Source organism: Leptodactylus fuscus, chromosome 3, assembly GCF_031893055.1.
Source record: "Leptodactylus fuscus isolate aLepFus1 chromosome 3, aLepFus1.hap2, whole genome shotgun sequence".
NCBI lineage: Eukaryota > Metazoa > Chordata > Amphibia > Anura > Leptodactylidae > Leptodactylus > Leptodactylus fuscus.
In genome coordinates, this window is record NC_134267.1 from 132,203,680 (window position 1) to 132,227,222 (window position 23,543).

At 36.9% G+C, this 23,543-nt stretch overlaps 1 protein-coding gene across 8 annotated transcripts in view; it reads right to left on the bottom strand.

The window, feature by feature from the left end:
• ADGRB3 (adhesion G protein-coupled receptor B3) overlaps window positions 1-23,543 on the bottom strand; it is a 690,055-nt gene that overhangs the window by 75,013 nt on the left and 591,499 nt on the right. For 6 of the 8 annotated variants that reach the window (XM_075268344.1, XM_075268342.1, XM_075268340.1 and 3 more), the window contains 6 exons: window positions 15,890-16,040; window positions 13,279-13,348; window positions 12,045-12,111; window positions 10,700-10,785; window positions 5,358-5,456; window positions 4,828-4,999 (listed from right to left, as the gene is read on the bottom strand). In XM_075268344.1, coding sequence (XP_075124445.1) covers window positions 4,828-4,999; window positions 5,358-5,456; window positions 10,700-10,785; window positions 12,045-12,111; window positions 13,279-13,348; window positions 15,890-16,040 — 645 coding nt within the window. The remainder of the gene's footprint in view (window positions 1-4,827; window positions 5,000-5,357; window positions 5,457-10,699; window positions 10,786-12,044; window positions 12,112-13,278; window positions 13,349-15,889; window positions 16,041-23,543) is intronic. The other 2 variants (XM_075268339.1, XM_075268338.1) reach the window with 1 other exon arrangement.

The window sequence follows — 23,543 nt, forward strand, 5'->3', positions numbered from 1 at the left end:
AAGAAGTTGTCCGGGAAATACTCAAATTCTTCCCCTATACTAAATTCCCTCCCCCACCTAACTTCTAGTTTACTTGTATTTAAAATAAATGTATAATTAGTTAATTAACTATATCCCTGGGGCCATCATGTGACCGCCCCAGGGACATTATCTGATAATCCAGCGACATCCTGTTTCACGGCTTCCAGAATGGAACGTCACCAGTACTCTTCTCCCCCCCCCCCCCCCATCCTCATCAATACTTACATGTTTTCCTGTGTCCAGGACGGCTCCTTCTCATCTCCTCTCTTCTAGTACCTGTGCAGTCGGGACATGACTGCAACACATGCGCAGTATAGATGGCAATCCATCTCTACTGTGCAGGCCTCTCAGTTACTTCCGATTTGTGTGCACCGTCTCCAGGCTGTGCACAGTGAAGAGGAAAGGAGGCACTATCTCCCACATTGGACCTAGGTAAGTATGATGCGATGGGACAAGGGGTGGCCTTAGTTACGTGAGAAGGGCTATCAGTGAGCAGGATATCTTATCATAGTTGACCTACGGAGTTGGGAGCTAGTAGTGGGCGGGATAGTTTAGTATAGTTTAGCTAGGGAGACGGGGGGGGGGGTGTAACACAGTGAGAGAGGAGGGTGGGGAGCAGTGACAGGGAGATATTGTGGAAGGTTCACAGGAAGTTACATAGTAGGAAGCTACACATGTAAATAAATGCAGAAGATACCAAAGACACCTAGAAGTCACTGAAAACACTGCTAAAAGTGTATGAGTGCACTTTTAACCCCTTTAACCTTACCCTTTATGCAGTACATATTACACAGGTTGAGTAAGCTGAAGGTATAACTAAGCTATGAGTATAGTGAGTAGAATAAGCTATACAGCTATACACTTTATACCATACCGATAGAAAAAGTTTACATGTATACACAATTAGGTAAGAAAGAAATATTATCCTTGCAAAATATCCAGTTTTACTAATTTAAAAGCAATTTATTACTCTGAGCTTGACATATAAATGTTGAAAACCTACACCATAAATTACTTTACTAACCACCTTCACAACTGTGCTCAAGTTGCCCAATGATGATGCTACATCTGTATCTTCCTTAATTTAACACAATAAACATTTCTTATGGTTGACAAATCTGTTTGTTATGCAGTGACTACATTTGAGTCATTTTGGTATGTTTTGTTCATTATGAAGTCTACACCAGCTGCTATGTTTACAGGCCTTATGAATGTCTGACTCAGCTTATTATCTGCCTCTGTGTACTGAATCAAACCATTTTCTGATGATGCAGTCAGTAGGAGAAACTCCAAGTTCTCTTTCTTACTAAAGAAATCTGGTTAAATTAAGATAGTCCTTCTGGTACCCACAACATAATAGTTTTTTAGGGAACAATTCAGCTGTCAGCTTATGTGGACGCCTGAAACATACAATTGTGAAAGCCTTCATTTTCTACTCGATTTTCAGTATGGAATCCTTCCGAAAACTTCTGGCCTCGTAGTCATTCCAAATTGTCCTCACAGTAGAAACAGGGTAGGGAATGGGAAACGCCATGACTTCCTTTTTAGAATATGCAATTATTTCCTACTGTGAAACATCATGAAGTTTTGTTTCTCTGCCATCATCACACAGAGTTTGTGGATCAACATTTGTCAGAGAAACATTTAACTCCCAATTAGCACTAATTAGGTTGTTTCATGGAAGTGAATGCAGGACACTTTCAACATACCATGATATCTATACCACAGGGTAAAAAACATCATAACAATCTTATACATGTATAATTTACAGTATTTTTAATAATCTGCTTGAGATATAGCTATATTGTAGAAGGAAGTAATGTTATAGAAAGAGAATATGTCAAATAAAATGTGAATATTTCATTCAGCTCATATAAAAAGACCGGAAAACTAGCCTGATGGGGCCCACAATCTTCATACAGCCTAAGACCCATGCTAGCCATCACCAAAGGATCTATGTAAAAGAAATACCATATGTCCTACTAAAAAAGGAGATGTTTCCTATTGGTCACTAGAAAGTCATATATTGATAGATATGTACTACTACTATTACTAATATCTTCTTCTTATGATTACTATTAATTAATTTCACAAGATTAATTTTGTGAGCTTTGTCTGCAAATTGGTTAAAACAAGAAATGCCAATATTATTATCATCATCATTATCCTGTCAGGTCTCTTCAGATTCTAGTGTATAATAGTCAGAGGCCCAGGTGTGTTGCGGTAAAATAATACTCACACTCACTCTCCTTTCTTCCCTGGCCATTTTCTGGCATTCTGAGTGACATCAGCTGCTCAAGTGACGGCTAAGACCTATGATCGGGTCAGGAGGCCGGAAGACACCCAAAAAGAGAGGGAAGGGGAATATGAATGCTAATAATTTTTCTGCACCTCCAATGGGCCCCAATTATTATACCCTGTGGTCTGAAGAGACCACACATGAGAATAATGAGCTATGGGTGTCAAGCCCCCAAAATTGACTATTTTACTTTACATTTGGTGAAATCGGCTTTATTGTGCAAGTGTTAAATATTTGCACTCATAATAAGGGTTAGAGTTTTTCTTTAACTGCAACATCAATCTAATTAAGTCATCTGCGTATTTGATATAAACTTCAATATAGATTTTTCCACCTTACTGCATTTTTATGTGTGACATGGCAAACAACAGTCTCAAGCCATCTGTGTACTTTTCAGTGCTGAAATCTCTGTTTGCCAAACCAGGTATTCAGGGAGTTCACTTAGCAAAATCTAGGCTTCAACCCAACATTTGCAGTCCAAAAAAAAAATAAAAGAATGCTGTTAACGGTATTGATAATTCAATACTGCAGTCTTCTTTTGATGGTATACTATGTCTTTAGTTGTTTGCAGTGTAATAAACAGCTTATACCAAACATATATACCAGTTGTCTTCTGATTTTTTTTTCCCACAGAATCTTCCAAACTTGGATATAACGTTATATATCCCAAGAAGTCAATATACACCTATTTAATTCCCATGTGCACATTTCAGTCTAATATAACAGTACAGTATAACTCCACACATTTCAGTACAATATAACTCTACTTAGCAAGTAACATGCAAATAAGACTAGATTCACATTGTGTTATCATTAACTAAACACATGTTAAAAATGCCCTTATGTCATATGTACTTACTAGTGTATATCAGTATTCCTTTTCCAGAACTATATTGAAACGAATATATTGGGAAGTCAACTACACTTTTCAATACAACTGTATGTAGTCAACTGCAAACACTGTATAGTAACTATATATGAACCAAAGTTCTCTTGCTACAAGCAGAAGGGATTAGTACACAATAAAGAGCAGTTGCCTTTCATTACATAGGCAAACTGAAGTCAGTTATAGAGGTCTATAGTGTGTACATGTGAGAGTCATACAACAGTCGGTGATACACATTAGAGTTCCCATATAACTTTGATAGTTGTTGGTTGAATGTATGTTCACAAGGCAGCTATTTCTCCTGACTCTCCTATACACATACTGTAAATGTTTGGTTTTCATGTGTTTCTAGTGGGATAAGTGGAGTAAACCAGTGCCAGACACTTCTTGTGGCAGCTTATCTTTAAAGAGTACCTTTCACCATCTGGGGCACATGCGGTTTAATACACCGCTAGAAAGCGGACAGTTCAGCGCACTATTGGCTTTCCCGCTCTGTGCCCTCGGTGAAGAGCTATCGGTACCGTAGCATCAGGAACGTTCCTCCTCACAGCAGCGTCTACAGCACTGTACCATGAGAGAAGTGAGGAACGCCTACTCCCCTCATGATTGCACTCTTCCACAGACGAGTACTGGGGGGCATTCCTCACCACTCAGCGTCGTGACGGTAAGCAACGACCCCTCTCACAGTACAGCGCTATAGACGCTGCGGTGAGGAGGGACATTCCTGAAAGACTGTAGAATTGCTCTTCTGACAGTGAAGAGCTACGGAACCGGCACCGATAGCTGTTCACCCGGAAAACGGGAAAGCCGACAGTGCTCTGAATTCAGCGCACTGTCAGCTTTCTAGCGGTGTTTTAAACCACATGTGCCCCAGTTGGTGAAAGGTCCTCTTTAAGGAGAAGAATAAATGAACATGCATGATCCATCTTTTACCCCAAATCATCTGGTGGGATGTTTTGTGAGGCCACGAAACATCAGGGGACTTGGCAGACTTCTCTAATGCGTAGACTATATGATGTTTCAGTCTCCAAATTGTAGAAAAATGTAAATAAAGTCTACCTTGATCCATGTTTGGACTACTTCATTATAGTGGATGAGCTGATAAGAGTACATCAAGCATCTTTCTCAGACTGTATTTCCTTATAGAGGTTCTCCAGAAAGTAAGTATTAAAACATTCCATGCAGAACCCATTTGATGTTACCTACAAACTAAAAGTGACTATTGATATTATCTAAAGTGATATTATTCTCACTATATATTTTCATTTTGGACTATGGACATAAGATACACAGTACAATAGCTATGTTTGGATGCTAAAGTGTAACTCATACTATATAAGTGTCTTTTATTCTGGCATGTATTTAAGATATTCTTCATTTTTAGAAGCATTGTGTGGATTAGGAGAGCACAGATTCATTAATCCCATGCTAAATTGAAATCCAGTAAAGGTGAAGATTGAGAATTGACGAACTGCATTAATGATTATTGATCTATGTCACATTATAACAAATTTCCCATTTTATCTTACCAAAAATCTAAGGTGAAAGATTTTCTTGAATTGCTAAGTTAGGCTGGAGTGCTAATACTAATAAGGTAAGCAAGGAAAAATTATTTTCTCACCTCTCTTCGCAAAATGCAGTGGACCATCACAATGACAAATCCTTGTAATGAATCAAATACTGCAAACAGTATCTGAAACAATATCGATCTCTTATCTGTCATTGCTAGAACAGCAGACATCCACGTCAAAGCCAGGAGCGGGAGGACAACACAAGAACTCCAAAGGGATGCCCTATTCAGACAGAAATATTTGTTTGCTGAACCAGATTGTGCATTGCAAAAAAATATGATACAACAGTAATTAAAATGAACAGCCAACACCCTTCAGTGCCCAGATGACTTATTTGTATATTTAACAATACTGGACTAGACCACCGTGCAACTGAAGGGGTTTTTGCTGTTACAAGCTTTTTACTTTAAGGAGGTTCTTAATATAATACTTTGATGCTAAGGTTTAAAAACAGCAAAAGAAAAACAGAACAGAAAAAGACATTGTATTATTATTAGAAGAACACAAATTGTATCAGGCTATTTTCAGACATGCACGGTAAAAGATTTGTAACAAGAAGATGTAAATGATTTAGACTAACATGGCATTACTGGCGGTGGTGGCTGACAAAGCTGTTGTTGAAACTACTCCACACTTGGCACATTTGAGCGTCAAACCGCTATGAGGCTCACTCATCTGACTGCAAACAAACAGAACACCCACAAAAAGAACAAAGTATTCAATTTTCACCAAAATAATTGCTGCTGTAGATTTGTTGTTTGGTTTAAATAAGATCTCATGCATACGTAACATGATGAATGTATTGATTTGTTTAATAATGGATTTTTTTGTAATATATATATATATAGAGAGAGAGAAAAATAATAGTTTGTGACAATCACTACGTATACAAGAAGGATCATTTCATTCATGCATGCAGGACTTGTATCTCTTTCTTTACAAAGTGAGAGGTTCCCATTTTGCAAAAGTAAAGCAGTTGAATATACATTGAGCTTAACAAAAGCAGGAGCTAAATCAGACATATGATGACAGTCCTATATTCAGGCTAGTACGAGCTATGAAATTGTACAATGTTTCTAAGAAATGAATATTGATAGTGATATGACTAAGAACATAACAGTGAACTATTAATTCAAGCCCTAATCCATTCCAATTGTTGATCCAATATAAGCATAGCCCGAATGTAGGATTTAAGTGAATGAAATTCAATGATCTACTGTAGTTGAATATGAATATTGTTTTATCAACAGTGCAGAAGCATCAATCCACAATTGATATAGAAAACAAAGGTCTAATAAATAGGAACAAAAAAGCCTAATAGTGATCATATTTGGTGAAATGATTTCCTACTATCACTGCTCCAGTTTTTACTCTTATTGTTCCTACCTATGAGATATTGCTTTGATTAGTGGCTTTTAGAAGATAATGTTTCTTGCCTTGCATCGACTGTTAGTTGAAGAATCAGCTCAGTGGGGAATATAACCTATGTCACTTCCTGCTGCTACAAACACATTTCACGAGTGTGTAATACGGAAACTGTTTGACTTAATTGCTACTTTCAACAAGTAGTTTTATTGTTCCTTGCTCATTATAATTCAATGATAAAAATAAAAGCAGAGAAGAGACTGTTGTAAGTAATTAGCGCAATGTTTACTGTACACAATACCAGATTCAAATATGCAACACATCTAGCCCAAATTCTGTTACATGACAGCAGACCACAGGTGGCTTATTTTGGGAATGATATCAATTTTGGGAATTCCCCAGTTAATCTATATACTGGCTAAATGTGTCACATTTTCTGATTGCTTTATAAAATGTTACTTTTACACAGTGGTACAATTTTATTTTTTTTTAAAGAATTCCAATTGAAATATACCTTCCTGTAAATATCATTACATACAAACAATACAACTTGATCATAAAATTACATAAGGACAGTGGTTGGATAAAGGAGAATGTCATTTTCTTTTCAGTTCTGTAAAAAAGTTTAAGGAGTGCTCCTTGTGTCATGCACTGCTATTGTATACCCTTGCTAGTATATATATGTTTCCTGATGTGTGTACATTTATGGGCCCATTCACATGGAGTAAACGCGTGTGTATTTTGGCAAAATACACGTGCAAAAATAAGACTACCATTGACTTCAATTACATTTTACACGTGCATTTTGACGGAATGGAAGTCTTATTTTTACACGGATATTTTTTACACGTGTATTTTGCCAAAATACTTACTCCATGTGAACGGGCCCTCATAGAAACTAGAATAAAAGTAAAGCAGTAGGGTGTTCACAGAAACCTACCAGGCCTCTCCTTTAAGTTATAAGAAAATTAACAATTTTGTTGTTGTTGTTTTTTTTTTTTTTGTTTGATTTATTATTAAAATTGCTTAGTGTTTTTCTTTTTTTTTTTGTTCGATTTATTATTAAAATGGGTTAGTAGGGTTTTTTTTAAGTTAGAAAATTAACAATTTTTTCTGGTTGTTGTAGAAACCGTGTATATGTAGATAGATAGATAGATTCACCTTCTAAATTTCTTAATATTTATATATTACCAATTTTCAAATTTATTTAAACTAAATAGTGAATTATATCACTTTGTTTCCAAGCTGTTTTTATTTTCTAATTGTAGATTTTTTTTTAAACTATTTCCTGTATATGATTATCGGGGAAATTTTATAAAGAACAATTTTATAACATGCGTTGCAGAATTCTGGGTCAATGGTGTCATCTATAGATGTATTATTTTCTTTTGCCTTTGATTTAAATGAGGTAACTCTTACAAAGAGAACCCCTACAGTATTGGTGTCAGTCTGTTACTGGGCTTAGTGATCAGAGTGAAAATTGCAGGATTTGAAAATCAAAAGTCCTTAGCAAATATATTTAACATAAAAACTTATATTACAAAAAATAGGTTATTTTCTGGCAATACCTTCCTTTTAAATAGACTAAATTCCATTTTATTTAAAGGGGATTCTCCCAAGATTGACATTTATCACCTAGGTGGTAAATATCCGTTTCCTGGGAGTATCATTGCTGGGGCTCCCACTGTTCATTAGAATGGGGGTTTCCAGATCCTTGGTTGACCCTTACTTTAGGCACATTCTGTACATAGGTATAAGAGCAGTAAGGGACCGTACCACTGAACCATATTGTATTATATGTGTTCCCATTGTTTCTATGAGAGAATGCCCCCATAATATGAATTGTTACTGTTTTAGTAGAAAAAAACATGTCACATTCCTGTGTGAATCTGCGAACGCTAATATCTTTTCTTGGTACTAAAAAAATCATGTTTGTATAAACGATAGTTTAAAGGAAGTAACCGGTAATGGAGAAGGGTACCAGCAAATCTCTTGTGTGAAGAGCACAGGTGACAAATAAATGAAGTATCCATAGCAACAGACTTAAAAATTTGACAAACAAAAAATGAATATAATTACATTGTAGACACTGCCTATAACTATAGCCTATACATGATATCTTTTTTTATAAGGACGGTGAGATAAAATATGTTCCTTCTTTGCTCATAAATTATCTTAAAATACGATTTTTTCATTGAAAAGGGGAGAAGAGTAAAACATCCTTAAACAATGCTGACAGGATAATTTAATACTAAATGTTTCATGAAAGATTTTACGTATTTTTACATAATGCAGACTAAAAAAAACCCTCAATTGTTATTGTGATTCTGTCATCAGGTACGTGTAATGAACAAAGCATTGACCATAAAATAGCATACAAGAAAACGTAAATGTAAAAGAAAAGAAAGCTTTGATAATGATTTTCTAATGTTGCAATTATACTGTGACCCCCATGAAAGAACACCTGACATCAATCTGAAAATTCATTGAATTTGCCAAACAATTAAGATTAATAGCTTCTGTAGAGCCTAATTAAAAAAAGAAAGGTTGTTTAACAGTTGGGTTTATAGACAGCTACAAAGAATTAGAATATTGCAAGTCTTTCATGCAAACACAAGCTGTAAGAGGCACACTATACATTACAAATCACAAAAAAAACCTCATTTCCTATTGAAACATAACTTTTGAACGATAAAACTTAAAAATTTTTTGGTAGGACTTACAAAACAAAATCTATCTGGAATGGTGGTAAATGGCTGAAAATTTGCAACAATATTTGTATGCTAATATGTACAATGTTATTGCAGATTTTAAGAACCTGCCACTGAACTCAGCTGTATTACAGATCTATTTTTGTATCAATCTGCTTAAAAAAGTGGTTTCCCACAAAAACCTGTGGTCCCAATAGACTGTAATGTGGTCCGCTGAGTTTCCACCCGAACAGGGCGACAAATGTGGAAAGAAAAGTGCTGCTTGCAGGACTTTTTGCTCCGCATTTTTAAGCGGGGGTGCCACATGGCGTAAACGCCGCGGGAAAAATGGAAGAGCTAAGTGGATGGGATTCTAGCTATTCCGATGCCCACTTTGCGGTAAAAACTGTGTTACGGACATGCCACAATTTCCAAAGCCAGTGCAGTTTTGGAAATAGCAGATTATCAATTATACCTACAGAAACGTCGGTGGTTTCCCCATAGGTATATTTGAAACAGAAAATCCGCAGAGGAAACCTCTGTGAACTTTATGTCTAAAGCACTGCAGGAAGAGCCGTGATGCACTGCCACCACGATTTTTCCCGCAGCGCTTTTTTTGCTGCAGAACACCACATGGGCCTTAGACTCAAAGTGGAATGTGGAACAGAATCCCCCAGTGGAGAGCCAGCGCAGGTGTGAACCTAGCCTTAGTAATGTGCAATAAAACCAAGGACCTCTATAGATTGCTGCTTCACCTGTTAGTGTACCTTTGTACCTTTATAGGGCTCACAGAGGTTTCCTTGTGAAAAAATGCAGCACCCTTCTGTAGTTTATATGCTGTATTACTGAACAAAGGTATTTTCCTCTAGAAAAAAAAGCTTGTAGAAGAGAAAACAATGAATAATGGAGATATCATTGTAACAATAATGGATCAGGGTTTTTTTGCTGATCTCTGTGTCTTAAAATGGGTCTGTCAGGTTTCTTTTTACTTTTTTACTCCATAAAATAGGTCAACCATTTTTGCTATGGAAATACACTGTTGATCATCCATATTCCCTGCAGTAGTCACAGGAACACATACTATTACACGCTATTCATCCATATGAATGTAATACATGTAATACACCGTGACCCTCTTTTTTCTAGCTATGCTCTACTCTGAACACCCAAATAGGGCATATGGAAACAAGTTTTTGTCTTTGATCTGTTTTCATAGAAATGTTGGTTATAATAATATAAGAATGACAGAAAGACACAATCTTATTTGACAAAAAATATATTTTTAGACATTTTCAGTTATTTTAAGCTGAACAAGTCATACTCTAAAGCCATAAAACTGCCTATATGTTGTGTCTCTAATGTATTTAACCCTTAAGCACTATTATGGTGTCTATCATAATGATATGTGTATGATAGTGGTGTATGATAGACACCATGATAGTACTTAAGGGTTAAATATCTTCACTAAAAATATATATTTGTCCAACAGTCTAAAACACCAAAAATTTTATGTTGACAATAAAGTTTAATAAAATAATATTCTACTATATATATATATATATATATATATATATATATATATATATATATATATATCCTACTTATCACTGCCCACTGTCGAGCATATACTAATTTTGTTTGGCATTCACAGTCATGTTGGCATTTCAGTTAATGATGATTCTGCACTTTTACATTTTTTTTTTTTTACTTTTAATAATTTGATTAAATATGTCGATAAACATGAATGAAATATCAACTTCTTAATGAGGCATGCAGCTATGTAACTACTAAAGAACTAAAGTAAGAAAAAGATGCAGAATGATAAAATGTGATTACAAATGATGACAAACATTCAGAATCAGCTTACCCTGCTCTGTGCTTCAGCTTTTTATCAAGGATACCATCTCTGGAAACAAGTTTATTAAAGACCAAAATTCCAATTACCATGTTGACCTACAAACAAAAAGATTATTTCAACACAGAAATCATTTACAAACTGAGCTCATTAGACAAAGATATATAAAATCCATTTACCAATGAAATACATAATGGAATTTGACCTGGTAAAAATCGTTTTTTAATAGAAATATCTCTAGTTTCCTGTCTGACGCGATTAACATTTCATTGCCGAATTATTTACAATTTGTACAATGTACAGTAAATTAATTTTCAAGCCTTGTCTGTCAGATATTTTGCAATGAAATATTTATAGACGTAAATAATATTCCAACTAGACTTGGTATAATCTCTCATGGTAGTTTATTTCCATTTTACAGATACAGATGTTTTGTTTGATGATTACACACAGGGAATTTTATGCATAATCTGAATACTGTTCTTTGGATTAGTTTGCACTTGAGATTCTGTATAGCAGGATATAATATAACTAAAAACATTTTTATACATTAGTTTTTGACACTGAACTTTTATGAACCCTTCATTCTTCTCAAGAACACTCCTATTTCCAGCAGAATCATTCATGTCTAAAGATGATTATAGTTTATGTAGTATAGTGTGGGATAGATAAAAAGCATTGCTGAAACACTAGCACCTCTATTTTCCTACCATGATAAATATAGGTTTCTCTATATATTCAATATTTTCTCTAGTTTGTAGCACCACAGTGGTTGACATCCCATAATAATTGCTGATGGCCCTATTCAAGATCATTTCAATTAAGCACAAGGTGTCTATATCTAAGTGGATGTTTGTAGAACCAAATCTTCCTCGATTCCTCCCATACACATTTCTTCTTCATATCACAATCTACTAGTTTTTTTTCTGTTAATGTTTCTAATATCTTATTTCAATTTTTCTTAGAAAACTTATAATCCTTTTCTATTATCAGGTTCCTGCCCAAAATAAAGGAATCCCAATGCTAGGAATCTTTATTCAGTTTCTTTATTCAGCGCTTCATTTCTTCTACTACTCAGGAAAGATAATTAGAATTTATGATCCGTGTCAAACTATCTCTTTTGCATTTATGACAGACAATACACAGTTTAAGACATTGCTTCATTGACTGTAAAACAATTCTTATAATGATAAAAATGAGCTTAGATATATTGTGATTTTGGACGATTGATTGATATTTATCTGTTTATAAGTTAACTAATGTTTAAATCACTTGGAATATTTTATTTCAGAGATGTAAAATATCAGCCACTCGTCTTTGTGTTTTGCTAAAAATTTGCTATCAACCACATCTTTACCAAGACAACAGCAGCAGCAGGTCCAACAAAGGCATACAGAAGGCCTCCTTCAAGTGACAGCCAGCAGCTAGAAATTAGATGAAGAAAGACAATCATGAATCAAGTAGTAAACTATGGTGTTCCTTATTAAACTGAACTGTCACTTTAGTATCTTTGACTTGTGAGTATGCAGGTAACATCTTGACTCCATAATAAAGATTTCAACTGAATTAAGAAATGCTCCTCTCTAGTTAACCATTTAGATGCTATAACCATTAATCTAAGGTCATTTCATATCAGGCTGGTAATAAACAGGTTAAAATATATACATTAGATACCAATGCACATTAACATATTAACTTATACATGAGGCATTGGGAACCATCTACCCTCAGTACCAAACACTGAACAGGAACATAAGCACTATGGATATTCTTCTTCCCTTTATATAATACCATGATGGAAGATGTTTTAAGTGATTAATGTGCACTTCCATTAACCGGAATCACTCCCAGGCTCTCCTGAGTAAGCTATAAATAGCTTGTGTTCCAACATGAGCCACAATATTGTTCTCATAACTGACTTTAGCATTGGTTCCTTAATCTATTAGATATATTTTGTGTATAAGTTTATGTAGTGCCAGTATTGCTTTCTATGTAGTACAGATACTCCTTGAGCCAACATGTGTATATATATATATATATATATATATATATATATATATATATATATATATATATATATAAAATCATTTCTATATACTGTATAATGTATTTTTGCAAATAAACTTTAGAAAATAAATTTAATATGATCAGAATTGGAATAGAAGCTGTTTATAGTATATAACCATGGATATATATAGATATTGAAGCTGTAGATACAAAAGTAACATTTCCTAATTTTTCATATTTTAGATTTTTGTTCCTTAATAGTGATGAGCGAGTAGTATTCGATCAAATACCTCGCCGGCATAGGAATGCGTGTAATTGGCTGAACACCAAGGGGTTAAACTTATCAAATATTCGAAGTGTTTAACCCCTTGGTGTTCGGCCGATTACACACATTCCTATGCCGGCGAGGTATTCGTTCGAATACTACTCACTCATCACTATTCAATAATAATCAATTAAAATAATAGAAATAGAAAATTCCTCCAAATGAATATTTTATTAAGCTAATAATGGTTAAAACACAGTAGTTCTTTATCAATATCTGCAGAACGAACAATGTATACTCAAATAATTAAGATACTTACTAGTGTGGAGTTCCATATCCCTTTGCTTTTGTGAAACCCATTGATATTGCCACGACTAATGCTGGTAACCCTGAAAGCAATAAAATGCACTATTATTGATAAATATAAATCTCAAGATCAGAATAATCATAAAGATCAACATTGTAAGCTAAAAAAAAACTTCCACAAAAATTAAAATGTAACAAATGTGATCATGTGAATAAAACATACTAGATAAGGTTTAACCCCTTCCGATATCCACTGTAATAAATATCCAACAGGAGCTGAGTGGCCACCATAGCAGAAACCCAGTGATAATGCATTAAAGGGGCTCTATAAGATAAGCACATACATGCATAGCCTTTAGAAAGTCTATTCCACATGTACCTTTGGTATGTAAATCGCGTCAGTGGTTTTTGAATGAGTCCGTTTTTATTCAGATGCTAATTAGACTCTCGGTGCACCCCGGAAGTTTAATCGTGCACCCTCTGCCTATTCTTTCCTATGCATGTGTACAGCACAGGCTGCTGCTGCTGACTTCCTGTTTGCAAAAACAGATAGGATAGAATAGCAGAGAGGAGTGCTGCTGGGAACTTCCTGTGCTGGCTGGAAGCTAATTAGCATATGAATGAAAACAGACTAATTCAAAAGCCACTGAGGCAATTTACAAAAAGGCTATGCAAGGATGTGATTAGTTAAAAATGACTTTTCCCAATGATGGAGCCCCGTTAAGGCCCCAGGCACCTTGGTCAAAGCTCAAAGTCAAGGCAATTCTGCGTACCTCTGCCATTGAAACAACAAAGTACAATACATATTCTTTTTTTGTATAACGCTGGATCCGCCTTGAGTCTGTTCAAATTCAATTGAGGCAAAAGTACTGAAAAAATCAGAGATGTAGGCACATACAAAAATTTAACATTATATAATTATTAAACCCATATACGTGGTTCTGGCTTTTATCCATATTCCACCTAAAATGATCTGCTTGGAATTTTGGAAAAAAAAACAAAAACCCACCAACCCTGAATTGGATAAATGCCCATTTGGACTTGTCAGCTTATCTGAAGCAATCAGTGTGTGACTCGTCCTTCCATATTGTTGAATATTGGATTATTCCATGAATGATATTGTAAATTGTTCTGCATGCATATAAATTAGGTACAAATGCATTTTTAATAATAATCTAGCGACACAATGCATTGTATTAAATGATATATGAGCAGTGCAGATGTGGTCATCTATTTGCCATAAATGAATAATTTATCGTGCAGTATATTTTTCAAATGCTGTTAGATTTCAGCGCTGGATAAATTACACAGAGGTTGCTAGGTTACAACAGTTATCTTTTTGGCCACAGAGTCTAAAATGTAAACTAGATTTGCTGTAATTTCGTCTATTCCTTTCCTAGGATTTGCTTCTTGTTTTTGGGATCCATTAGATAAATGTCATCGTATGTTAATTATTTGTATGCATTTTATTTATATTAATTTTTGTTGCATTTTTCATGTTTATACAGAAAAAAAAGAAAGATTGACCTTGAACTGTATTTTATCAGAAAATCTAGGAAATTTAGTTGAGCACAATGTGATATAATCAATATAATCAGCAGGTCAGAATGATATTGTGGTTTCCTATTATGTGGTAAAACGAACTGTTTTTCTATTTGTTTGAAAGCACAAAAGTGGAAAATAGAGGATCCGAGGAGGTCTTACATCTAAATGAACAATTCAGCACATGGAAGCTTGTGATAAATTAAAAATAAACTGACATGCAAAACCTAAATGGCTGCATCATATAATACTAAACATGTCTCATAGACAGATAAACCATAGATAAAAAGATAGGCATATAGACAGATAGGTAGGCACAACTTGTTCACCTAAATCAATACTAGCACAGAAATAGGTATAGCAATAGCACAGAATTCTACTGTGCATGTACACTTGCCATTAGAAAATACAGAACCATAAATGTATTTTCAGTGTGTCCTGCACACGACTAATCCTATATTGAAAGGAAATATATAATAAATATCATGTCTTATCCACACATTTCATTGCAATATAATAATAATTGCAACTACAATAATTTGAGACATAAATAACCACATTTTAGATGCTCAATGACAGACTGATAAATAAACGCACAGTCTTGTTGCATTTAGTCTCTAGATCCTATAGAATGAGCATTTCTATTATTATATGTGTCCATTTTGTACCACATCAAACTTAAAGTCTATGTGTATTGTATTGGGGACCCTCCAAACGGAACACCGAACGCATTGACAAGCGGTGAGCAATGAAAGCATACGGACTCCGTAGACTATAATGGGGGTCGTGTGTTTTCCGCGTAGTGTCTGCATGAATCATGTGGGGAGAAAAATAGTTCATGAAGTATTTTCTTCTCCACATGACTCGTGCAGACACCGTGCGGAAAACACATAGACCCCATTATAGTCTACAGAGTCTGTGTGCCTTCATTGCTCACCGCTTGTCAATGTGTTTGGTATTCTGTTTGAAGGGTCCCCATGCGGACTCCCCGAATGGAATATCGAACGCAGATGTGAACGAGGCCTAACAGTACACATTATACATAAAATTATAAAAAAAATAACCAATTTCTTGAAACTTACCCCAACCGAGGCACAGAAACCGCTTTCTTATAACTCTTGTTCTAATTTTCCCAGTGACGGCCATATAGGACTGCCAAGCTTCTGTCAAAACCCAGCAGAAGGACGCTAGGAAGAAAAAGTGCAGGAAGGCTGTGGTCATGGTGCAAATACCCTGAAGAAAAAAAATGTGCAAAGTTAGGATTATTACGATTATTACCAGACATGTGGTCATGGACATAATGGTGTGTGTGTGTGTAGGGGGTGGGGGTGCACTTCAGAATTCTGTTGATAAAGTCACAAAATCGAAATATGAAACAGAAAGACAATATAGAACTATCTGGAATAAACATGAACCTGTACATACACTTGTTCATTATCATCGTTTTAAAAATATCAATGTGATAGCAGATAAAAATCCATTTTTCGGTGTCAGGTGACTAAGCCCTTAGACTTATGCCACAATTTTATTAAACATTGTTTAATACTTGATAAAGCTACTCCAACAAAGGGACTCCAGAAAAAAAATTACTTTATCATTTCCCCTACTGACAAATTCCCTCCGATATGTTGTTTTTGGCAAATTATTCAACAAAAATTAATTACCGAAAGAATCCAGTTACGTTAAACCAAAGTTTATTAAATAAGACTTTTCACTGAAAACAATCTTCACCGTTAACAACAAGAAAGACCATACAAGCAGTACTGTAGCTTAAGTGCCTTATTCAATGAGTTAGGTATTAGGGAGAGTTCACACGGTGTAACGTGCCACGTGATATGGCACGTGTATGCCGCGGGACCCTTTGCAGGCCGTACACGCTCCCATTGATTTCAAAATCACGGCCGCAAACTAGCGCGGTGCATACGATCCCCGCTCCCATTGAAATCATTGGGGCGTGTACGGCCCGCAAAGGGTCCCGCGGCGTACATATTTATGGAGGCGTGAGTTGCTTTTGTACTTGAAGTCTAAAGCCCCTTTCACATGAGGGGGGGGGCAAGAGGGGGCGTATTTTGGTGCTGAATCCATGTTATAATCCGACCCCTCACAATAGAGGTCTATGTAGGCCGCTAGCTTATTTTTGCATGTTGCCACTCACGGAAAAAAGAAGCAAGCTACCCTTTCTTAAAGCAGATTCCACGGCTGATTCAGCCGCGGCGCCCGCCTTGCGTCAGCACATTCCAGGCTAGGCCCATTCATTTGGGCCTACTCCGGAGCGGGAAGCTGCGACTGTCGGAAGCTGCACAGTTGTGGCAGGCATATTTTGGTCTTATTCTGACGCGGCTTCCTGCGTCAAAATCAGGACCAAAATACACCCCCCTTGCCCCGTGTGAACTAGGCCTAAGGGGCATGAAACAGACTGAGGTTTCTTAAGGATTGGCAAGACGTTGTCCTAGATATGTATATGACGGTGTTGTGTATCTATAGTACATTGTATACATATGTTACCATACTGTATTCCACTGACACATTATAGAGGCAATTTCATCTTAAAGGGATTTTACAAAATCACAATATTGATGGACTTTCAAGAGCATACACTATAAGTATGAGAGTGGGAGTCCCCCATTCTGCAGTAGTGTCATTCAGAAATGTGAAGGGTCTGTGAATAGCAGTGAATGTCAGTGATTGGAATGAAGCAACAATGTAAGTACATAGCACGCAAGGTAGAGGGACCGATATAAATGCCGATATCAATGTAAATACCAATGTGGCCCCTTCAGACATCTCATTGGTGTGTACTAAGATTTTGATGCCCACTGACGCTGGGTTCACACCTGCGTTCTTCTTTCCGTTCTGTGCTTTCCGTCTTCTGCATGCCAGAAGACGGAAAGCACAGACTGGGTCCAGCCGTGAGCAGCGGTGAGCGTTTTATGCTCTCCGCCGCGAAACCGGATTTTTTTATCCGGACACAGAGTACTGCATGTCCGACTCTGTGTCCGGATTATAAAACCCGATTTCGCAGCGGAGAGCGCAAAACGCTCACCGCCGCTCACGGCCGGACATCTCTCTCACCCATTCAAATGAATGGGTGAGAGAGACTCCTGCAGGTTTCCGTCTCCTGCCTCTGTTTTAGGCAGGAAACGGAAACCTGCAGTACGGAGAGGGCGACGCAGATGTGAACGAGCCCTGACATGATATTAATGGCCTTTTCTAATAACAGTCTATCAATACTATGTTCCCCTATAAAGAATTTCTTTTCTGGAAAGATATTTTGACTCAGAGCCATCAATTTCAGACCTATATATATTGATCAGCATCACAGAAAACCTGTTTGCTATGGTACATTTTTTAGTTGCAGCAAAAAGCTAGAAAGTACAGAATATAGGGGAGAACAGAAAGAATTTCATATGCAGAAAAGTCAATATTATATATTTAGCAACTGGTACGTATTAGGCTCACCTGGGGGGGTTGTTCCAGGTACAACTCTTTATAGACTTTTTAGTCTAATATAGCACTTAATAGCAATTTTGGTGCATATAATGGTGTGCACCAATATACAGTCTCTACTTGATAATTGCAGCATAAAGATATATATGATAGAAAACTTAATTGTGCTGAGTAATAAAAACATGTTGAAATAGTAATTATGCAAGGGATATAAATGTCCATGTTGTTGTAGCAGAGCATGACTTATGAATTCGACATTGCATAGTGTTATCACTGTGAGAGACTTGAGAATGATTATTTCAGAATTGTGACTACGGCAGCCTTTGCCGAATGATGTTGGCACTTTCTTACTTTTCTCACTTTCATTTGTAATAAGCTTCTCTATTCTTAGATACTAATCAAAATTCCTAAGTCATCCACTTCCTTTATAGGTAACATTTATGCTGGTTAACTTTTCCTTTTCTTAATAGATGTGAAGTCAAATAGCTCACATTTTTAAACTGTATGAATAAATATTATGGTACAAGGGGTTTTTATCATGTTTTTATTCATTTCAATAAAGCGGATTTCTGGGGGCATTTCATGAGTAACATTAGTGACATCACTGCTACTAAGGGTACCATGTCTCATTAAGGTGGTGGTATAAAGACTCCTTAGACCCATTCAGGTCTTGCTATGAATTCTGGGTAAAGAATATGCAAATAAGACCTCCTTGGTAGAAAAGAAGAACATGCTCTAGCATCACCTTTTGGAATGTACCTCCCTATAAATTAATGCAGGGCTTTTCATAAAAGTCAAATTGCATAATCTGGGAATAATAGCCACGGCAGAATAACTCCACAAAAAGAAAGAGATTTGCATGTGGGAACTATTCCTATATATAATTATACAACATTTGTTCTCTGTTGTTATGGACAAGACAACCTCAAAACATCTTGTAACCTCCACCATATTGGACTGTTGGTACTGTGTTCTTTTCTTTCTAGGCCTCATTCCATTCTTGGTAAACAGTAGAATGATGTGCTTAACCAAAAAGCTCTATCTAGGTCTCATCTGTCCACAAACATTTTCCCAGAAGGACTTTGGCTTACTCACATACATTATGGCAAACTGCAGTCTAGCTTTATGTCTCTGTGTCAGCAGTGGGGTCCTCCTGGGTCTCCTGCCACAGCATTTCATTTAAATGTTGACAGATAGTTGGCGGGTCTGGGGTCTATTAGCTAAGGGGGGTGCAAGCAGCATCTTTCTTCCTATTACACTACATGGGCCTGAGCTATTGAACTGTAGTTCATAATTACTGGTAATTTTAGAGGTCCATTATAACATGCTAATGGGCAACAATGGCCCCATGTACAGTTCTTGCACAAGGTTCCTCTTTTATCTGTATTTCTCCATATCTATATCAATATTTTTTTTATTTATTCTTTGAAATGCTGATTTTTTTGTCAGTAGGTTGGATTCGTTCATTAGTCTTGTCTGCATCCCACAGCACAATGTTGTTGTATGTATTGTTTTCAAGGGCAGTTACTGGGAGCAAGCTGAATATTTGTTTAGACATCTGGTGCTATGACTAACATTTACAGCTTCCCACAACTATCAGGAAATCATTATCAGCAACACTGATTAGAAAGGTAAATGATGTCACAGATGGAATATTCTAAGAAAAGCTCATGGCTATGTTTGTTTCTGAGTCACAATGCAGAGATTACAAAACCTAGCTTTGCAGAAACCATAACCAACACCATACAAAACTTAAGTTATCACATTGCATGTATTACATAATACATCACCATAATATGATGCATTATCCTGACACCGATTACAAATAAAAGCAATAATTTACTAAAGCTACGCTCATTCACTCAAAATATAACAGTATCATATTTGTCCTTTCATGGATAGCCACTCTACCTCATCATCTTAAAGGGATTGTCTCAGCTTTAACAATTTGTCTCCCACCAGTCATTAGAATAAAGTGACTACAGTGGTAAGAAAACACCATGATGCTTTGTTTTCTGCTGGCTTCATTCAGCTATATCCTGAGGCTGCATGGTCAGCCATTGACTATAATTAAAAAGGAAAGTGATGTCCACAAGAAACAAAAGACTATTAATGTCTGTTGAGGGAAGCCCCCATTTTTTAAATAAACCTCTATGTACAATGATTTTCAGAAAAACCACAAAAAACTATAAGTGTATATATACTAGACAAAATGTATGTAAGACCACACCAGTATAGGCATAGGGTGCCCACCAATGGGAAAGGATCTGTTCCATTCAGCATAACTTCAAAAAACAAGCGGCACACCAAAGAGTATGTGGTAAAAAAAGTGAAGGAGGTTTATTGCCTCATGGTGCGATGTTTTGGCTTATAGAGCCTGTTTCAGTGAACACGATTTATATTGAGCTGGCTTAGACAAGGAAATTCCGAATTTGAAACTGAATAAATGGAGATTTGGCTCAGACGAACTGAAATGGCCACCACTTTATATTCTGAGGTCTCTTCAGACCCTAGAGAATAATAGATGGAGGCCCAAGGAAGGTGAGAAAATAAAAAAAAACCATTCATACTCACTTTCCTTTAGATTTCTTGGGCCTCCTATTGGTGTCTGGTGCTCTCCCAGTGATGTAATGTGCCCAAGATCACTACTGAGGCCTGTGATTGGGCCACCAGTGGTCACATTGGCACACCCAGCAACATGATGTCAAGACATTTGTCATGCCCATGTCATCGCTGAGGTCCAATCACAGGCAGCATGGGATCACCACGGGAGCATGTGATCACCAAGGAGGCTGAGAGAGCACTGCATGCTAGCAGAGACCCCAGGGTATAATAATGTCACTTTCACTTTGACATAATGTCGACTGCGTTTGACTTAGAGAGTTAGACATTGTATCAATAAGTTCCTAGGAGCCCTGACAGTGTCATACACTGCTTTAAAGGGGCTCTATCATTGGGAAAAGTCATTTATAGCTAAGCACATGCTTGCATAGCCTCCAGAAAGGCTATTCCACACGTACCTTTTGTATCTGCATTACCTCAGTAGTTTTTGAATAAGTCCATTTGAAAGCAGAGAGGCTGCTGTGCTGATGACTCATCTCCCTGCTTTCATACACATAGAGCAGACAGTGAACAGAGACAGTTCCAGGGTGCATGGTGGGGGCTAGCTAATTGGCATATCAATAAAAACGGACTAAACTGAGTAATGGGCATACATCATATCATGACCCTGAACACAGAATGTATTTGCTGGTTTAAACTACTGTAATAACTATCCAACACTCCAGGCTGACAATTAATTGGCTATAAGTAATTGGATATCCTTGGGGTATGACACCCTGACCTTGCAGCGATGAGCTAATACTAGCAGACCCAATGGTTCTGTTCACTCTGCAGTGGTTGTGTTGCACTATTGTAGCTCAACATCCATTCATTATAATTAGAGATGAGCGAGTAGTTAAATACTCGATATTCGATATTCGTTTCGAGTAGCCCCTCAATATTCGACTACTCGAATCGAATATCGAATCCTATTATAGTCTATGGGGGGAAAATGCTCGTTTCAGGGATAGGCAACATTCGATCAAATTGAACTTACCAAGTCCACGAGTGAGGGTCGGGCTGGATTCTCCGAGAAGTCTTCTCCATGCAGCATCCCCGCGGTATCTTCCGGCTCTGAATTGACTCGGCCAGGCATCGGGCCTGGGCAGAGCTGACTGCGCATGCCCGCACAACAAGAAAATGGCCGCTTACAGTCAAAGCGGCCATTTTCTTGTAGCGCGGGCATGTGCAGTCGGCTCTGCCCAGGCCCGATGCCTGGCAGAGTCAATACAGAGCCGGAAGACGCCGCGGGGACGCTGCGCGGAGAAGACTTCTAAAGGTAGGAGAAGAACCAGCGTTGATTGGCCGACTGTATAGCATTTGGCCAATCAACGCTGGTTCTGCATCGAATTTTTCCATTTGAATAGCTAGTAGTATTCGATCGAGTACGAGTATTTCGAATACCGTAGTATCTAATCGAATACCTACTCGATCGCAAACTACTCGCTCATCTCTAATTCTAATGAGAACTGAGCAGCAATATCACAGTGTACAGAGCTGGTTGTTTGCTTCTTACTCTGTACTGTAGTCAGATGATCATTGTGTGGACCAGGTTTTGAACCCCCAGCAATCTCAAATTCCTCACTTATCCTAAGGATAAACCATTCATTTTCAGTTTTTCAGATTCTCTTCAGGCAAAATAACTGCCGACTCCATTTTAATATTTTACTGCTCCCACCAACATTGTCATACAAACAGGAAGCATACAATTGTTTAAAATGTCTTTGCCTGCTGTATCAATATCCTTCACTGGAATTAAAGGATCTAGCCCAAACCCTATAAAACAGCCCCATGCCATTGCATTCCATTTTACAGTAGCTGCTATGTATTTTATTAAGTAGCTTTCTCTAGGTGTCTGTCAATTCCAGATTGGTCCTTCAGACTATTAGATAGGAGTCATGAGATAACTGCTTAAAGGGGGTCTACCTTCTCCAAGCCTATTCAACTGCACCATCACATTACTGAGAACATTACAGTGATAAACAATATATCTTTGTTCGGTATGTCACATTTGTAGATTTGGAGAAGAACAACTCTGAAGTGTTATGCAGATGAGGTAGTTGGTCAATGAAGCAACTGAACTAAAAGTCACATTTTATGGAACATGTGCCAATATCTGTGACTTTACCAACCACTATGTTCCAGAATCTGATAAATCTGCCCCGCCAAGTTCTTCAATATGGCCCATCCCATCCCACCAATGTAGTTGTATGGCTTTCTGCATAATCACAGGAGTTAATGGTAGAAGTTTTTTAATACATCACAGAAATATATGTTGAAAGTCAGTATGCTTGTATCATTGCCATAATAGAACAATTTAATATGCAACTATAAATCATCTTTAAACAGGTATTGTATTTTAGGAGCCAGACAGATACGACTGCTGTAGAACATGTACCTGGCAAAATATAGAATATCTGAGCCATTTCCAGAAAAGACCCTGTTGTTGCATCGCCAAAGGTGATTAATCATGTACCATAAGAAGTAGTGAAACCTGTGCGTTTTATACAGAATTTTAAAAGGTCAAGACAGAAAATGAAATGTGTAAAATTCTAAATATACAGGTATATCTTTCAGGCTGCAGAAATACTGTCCTTGATACACGCCTGGAGATGGTAATTAACCTCGATGCATTACTGTGGCTCTGTAAAATCTGTTAGTTAGATTTCAAATTCATTTTCCTTATCT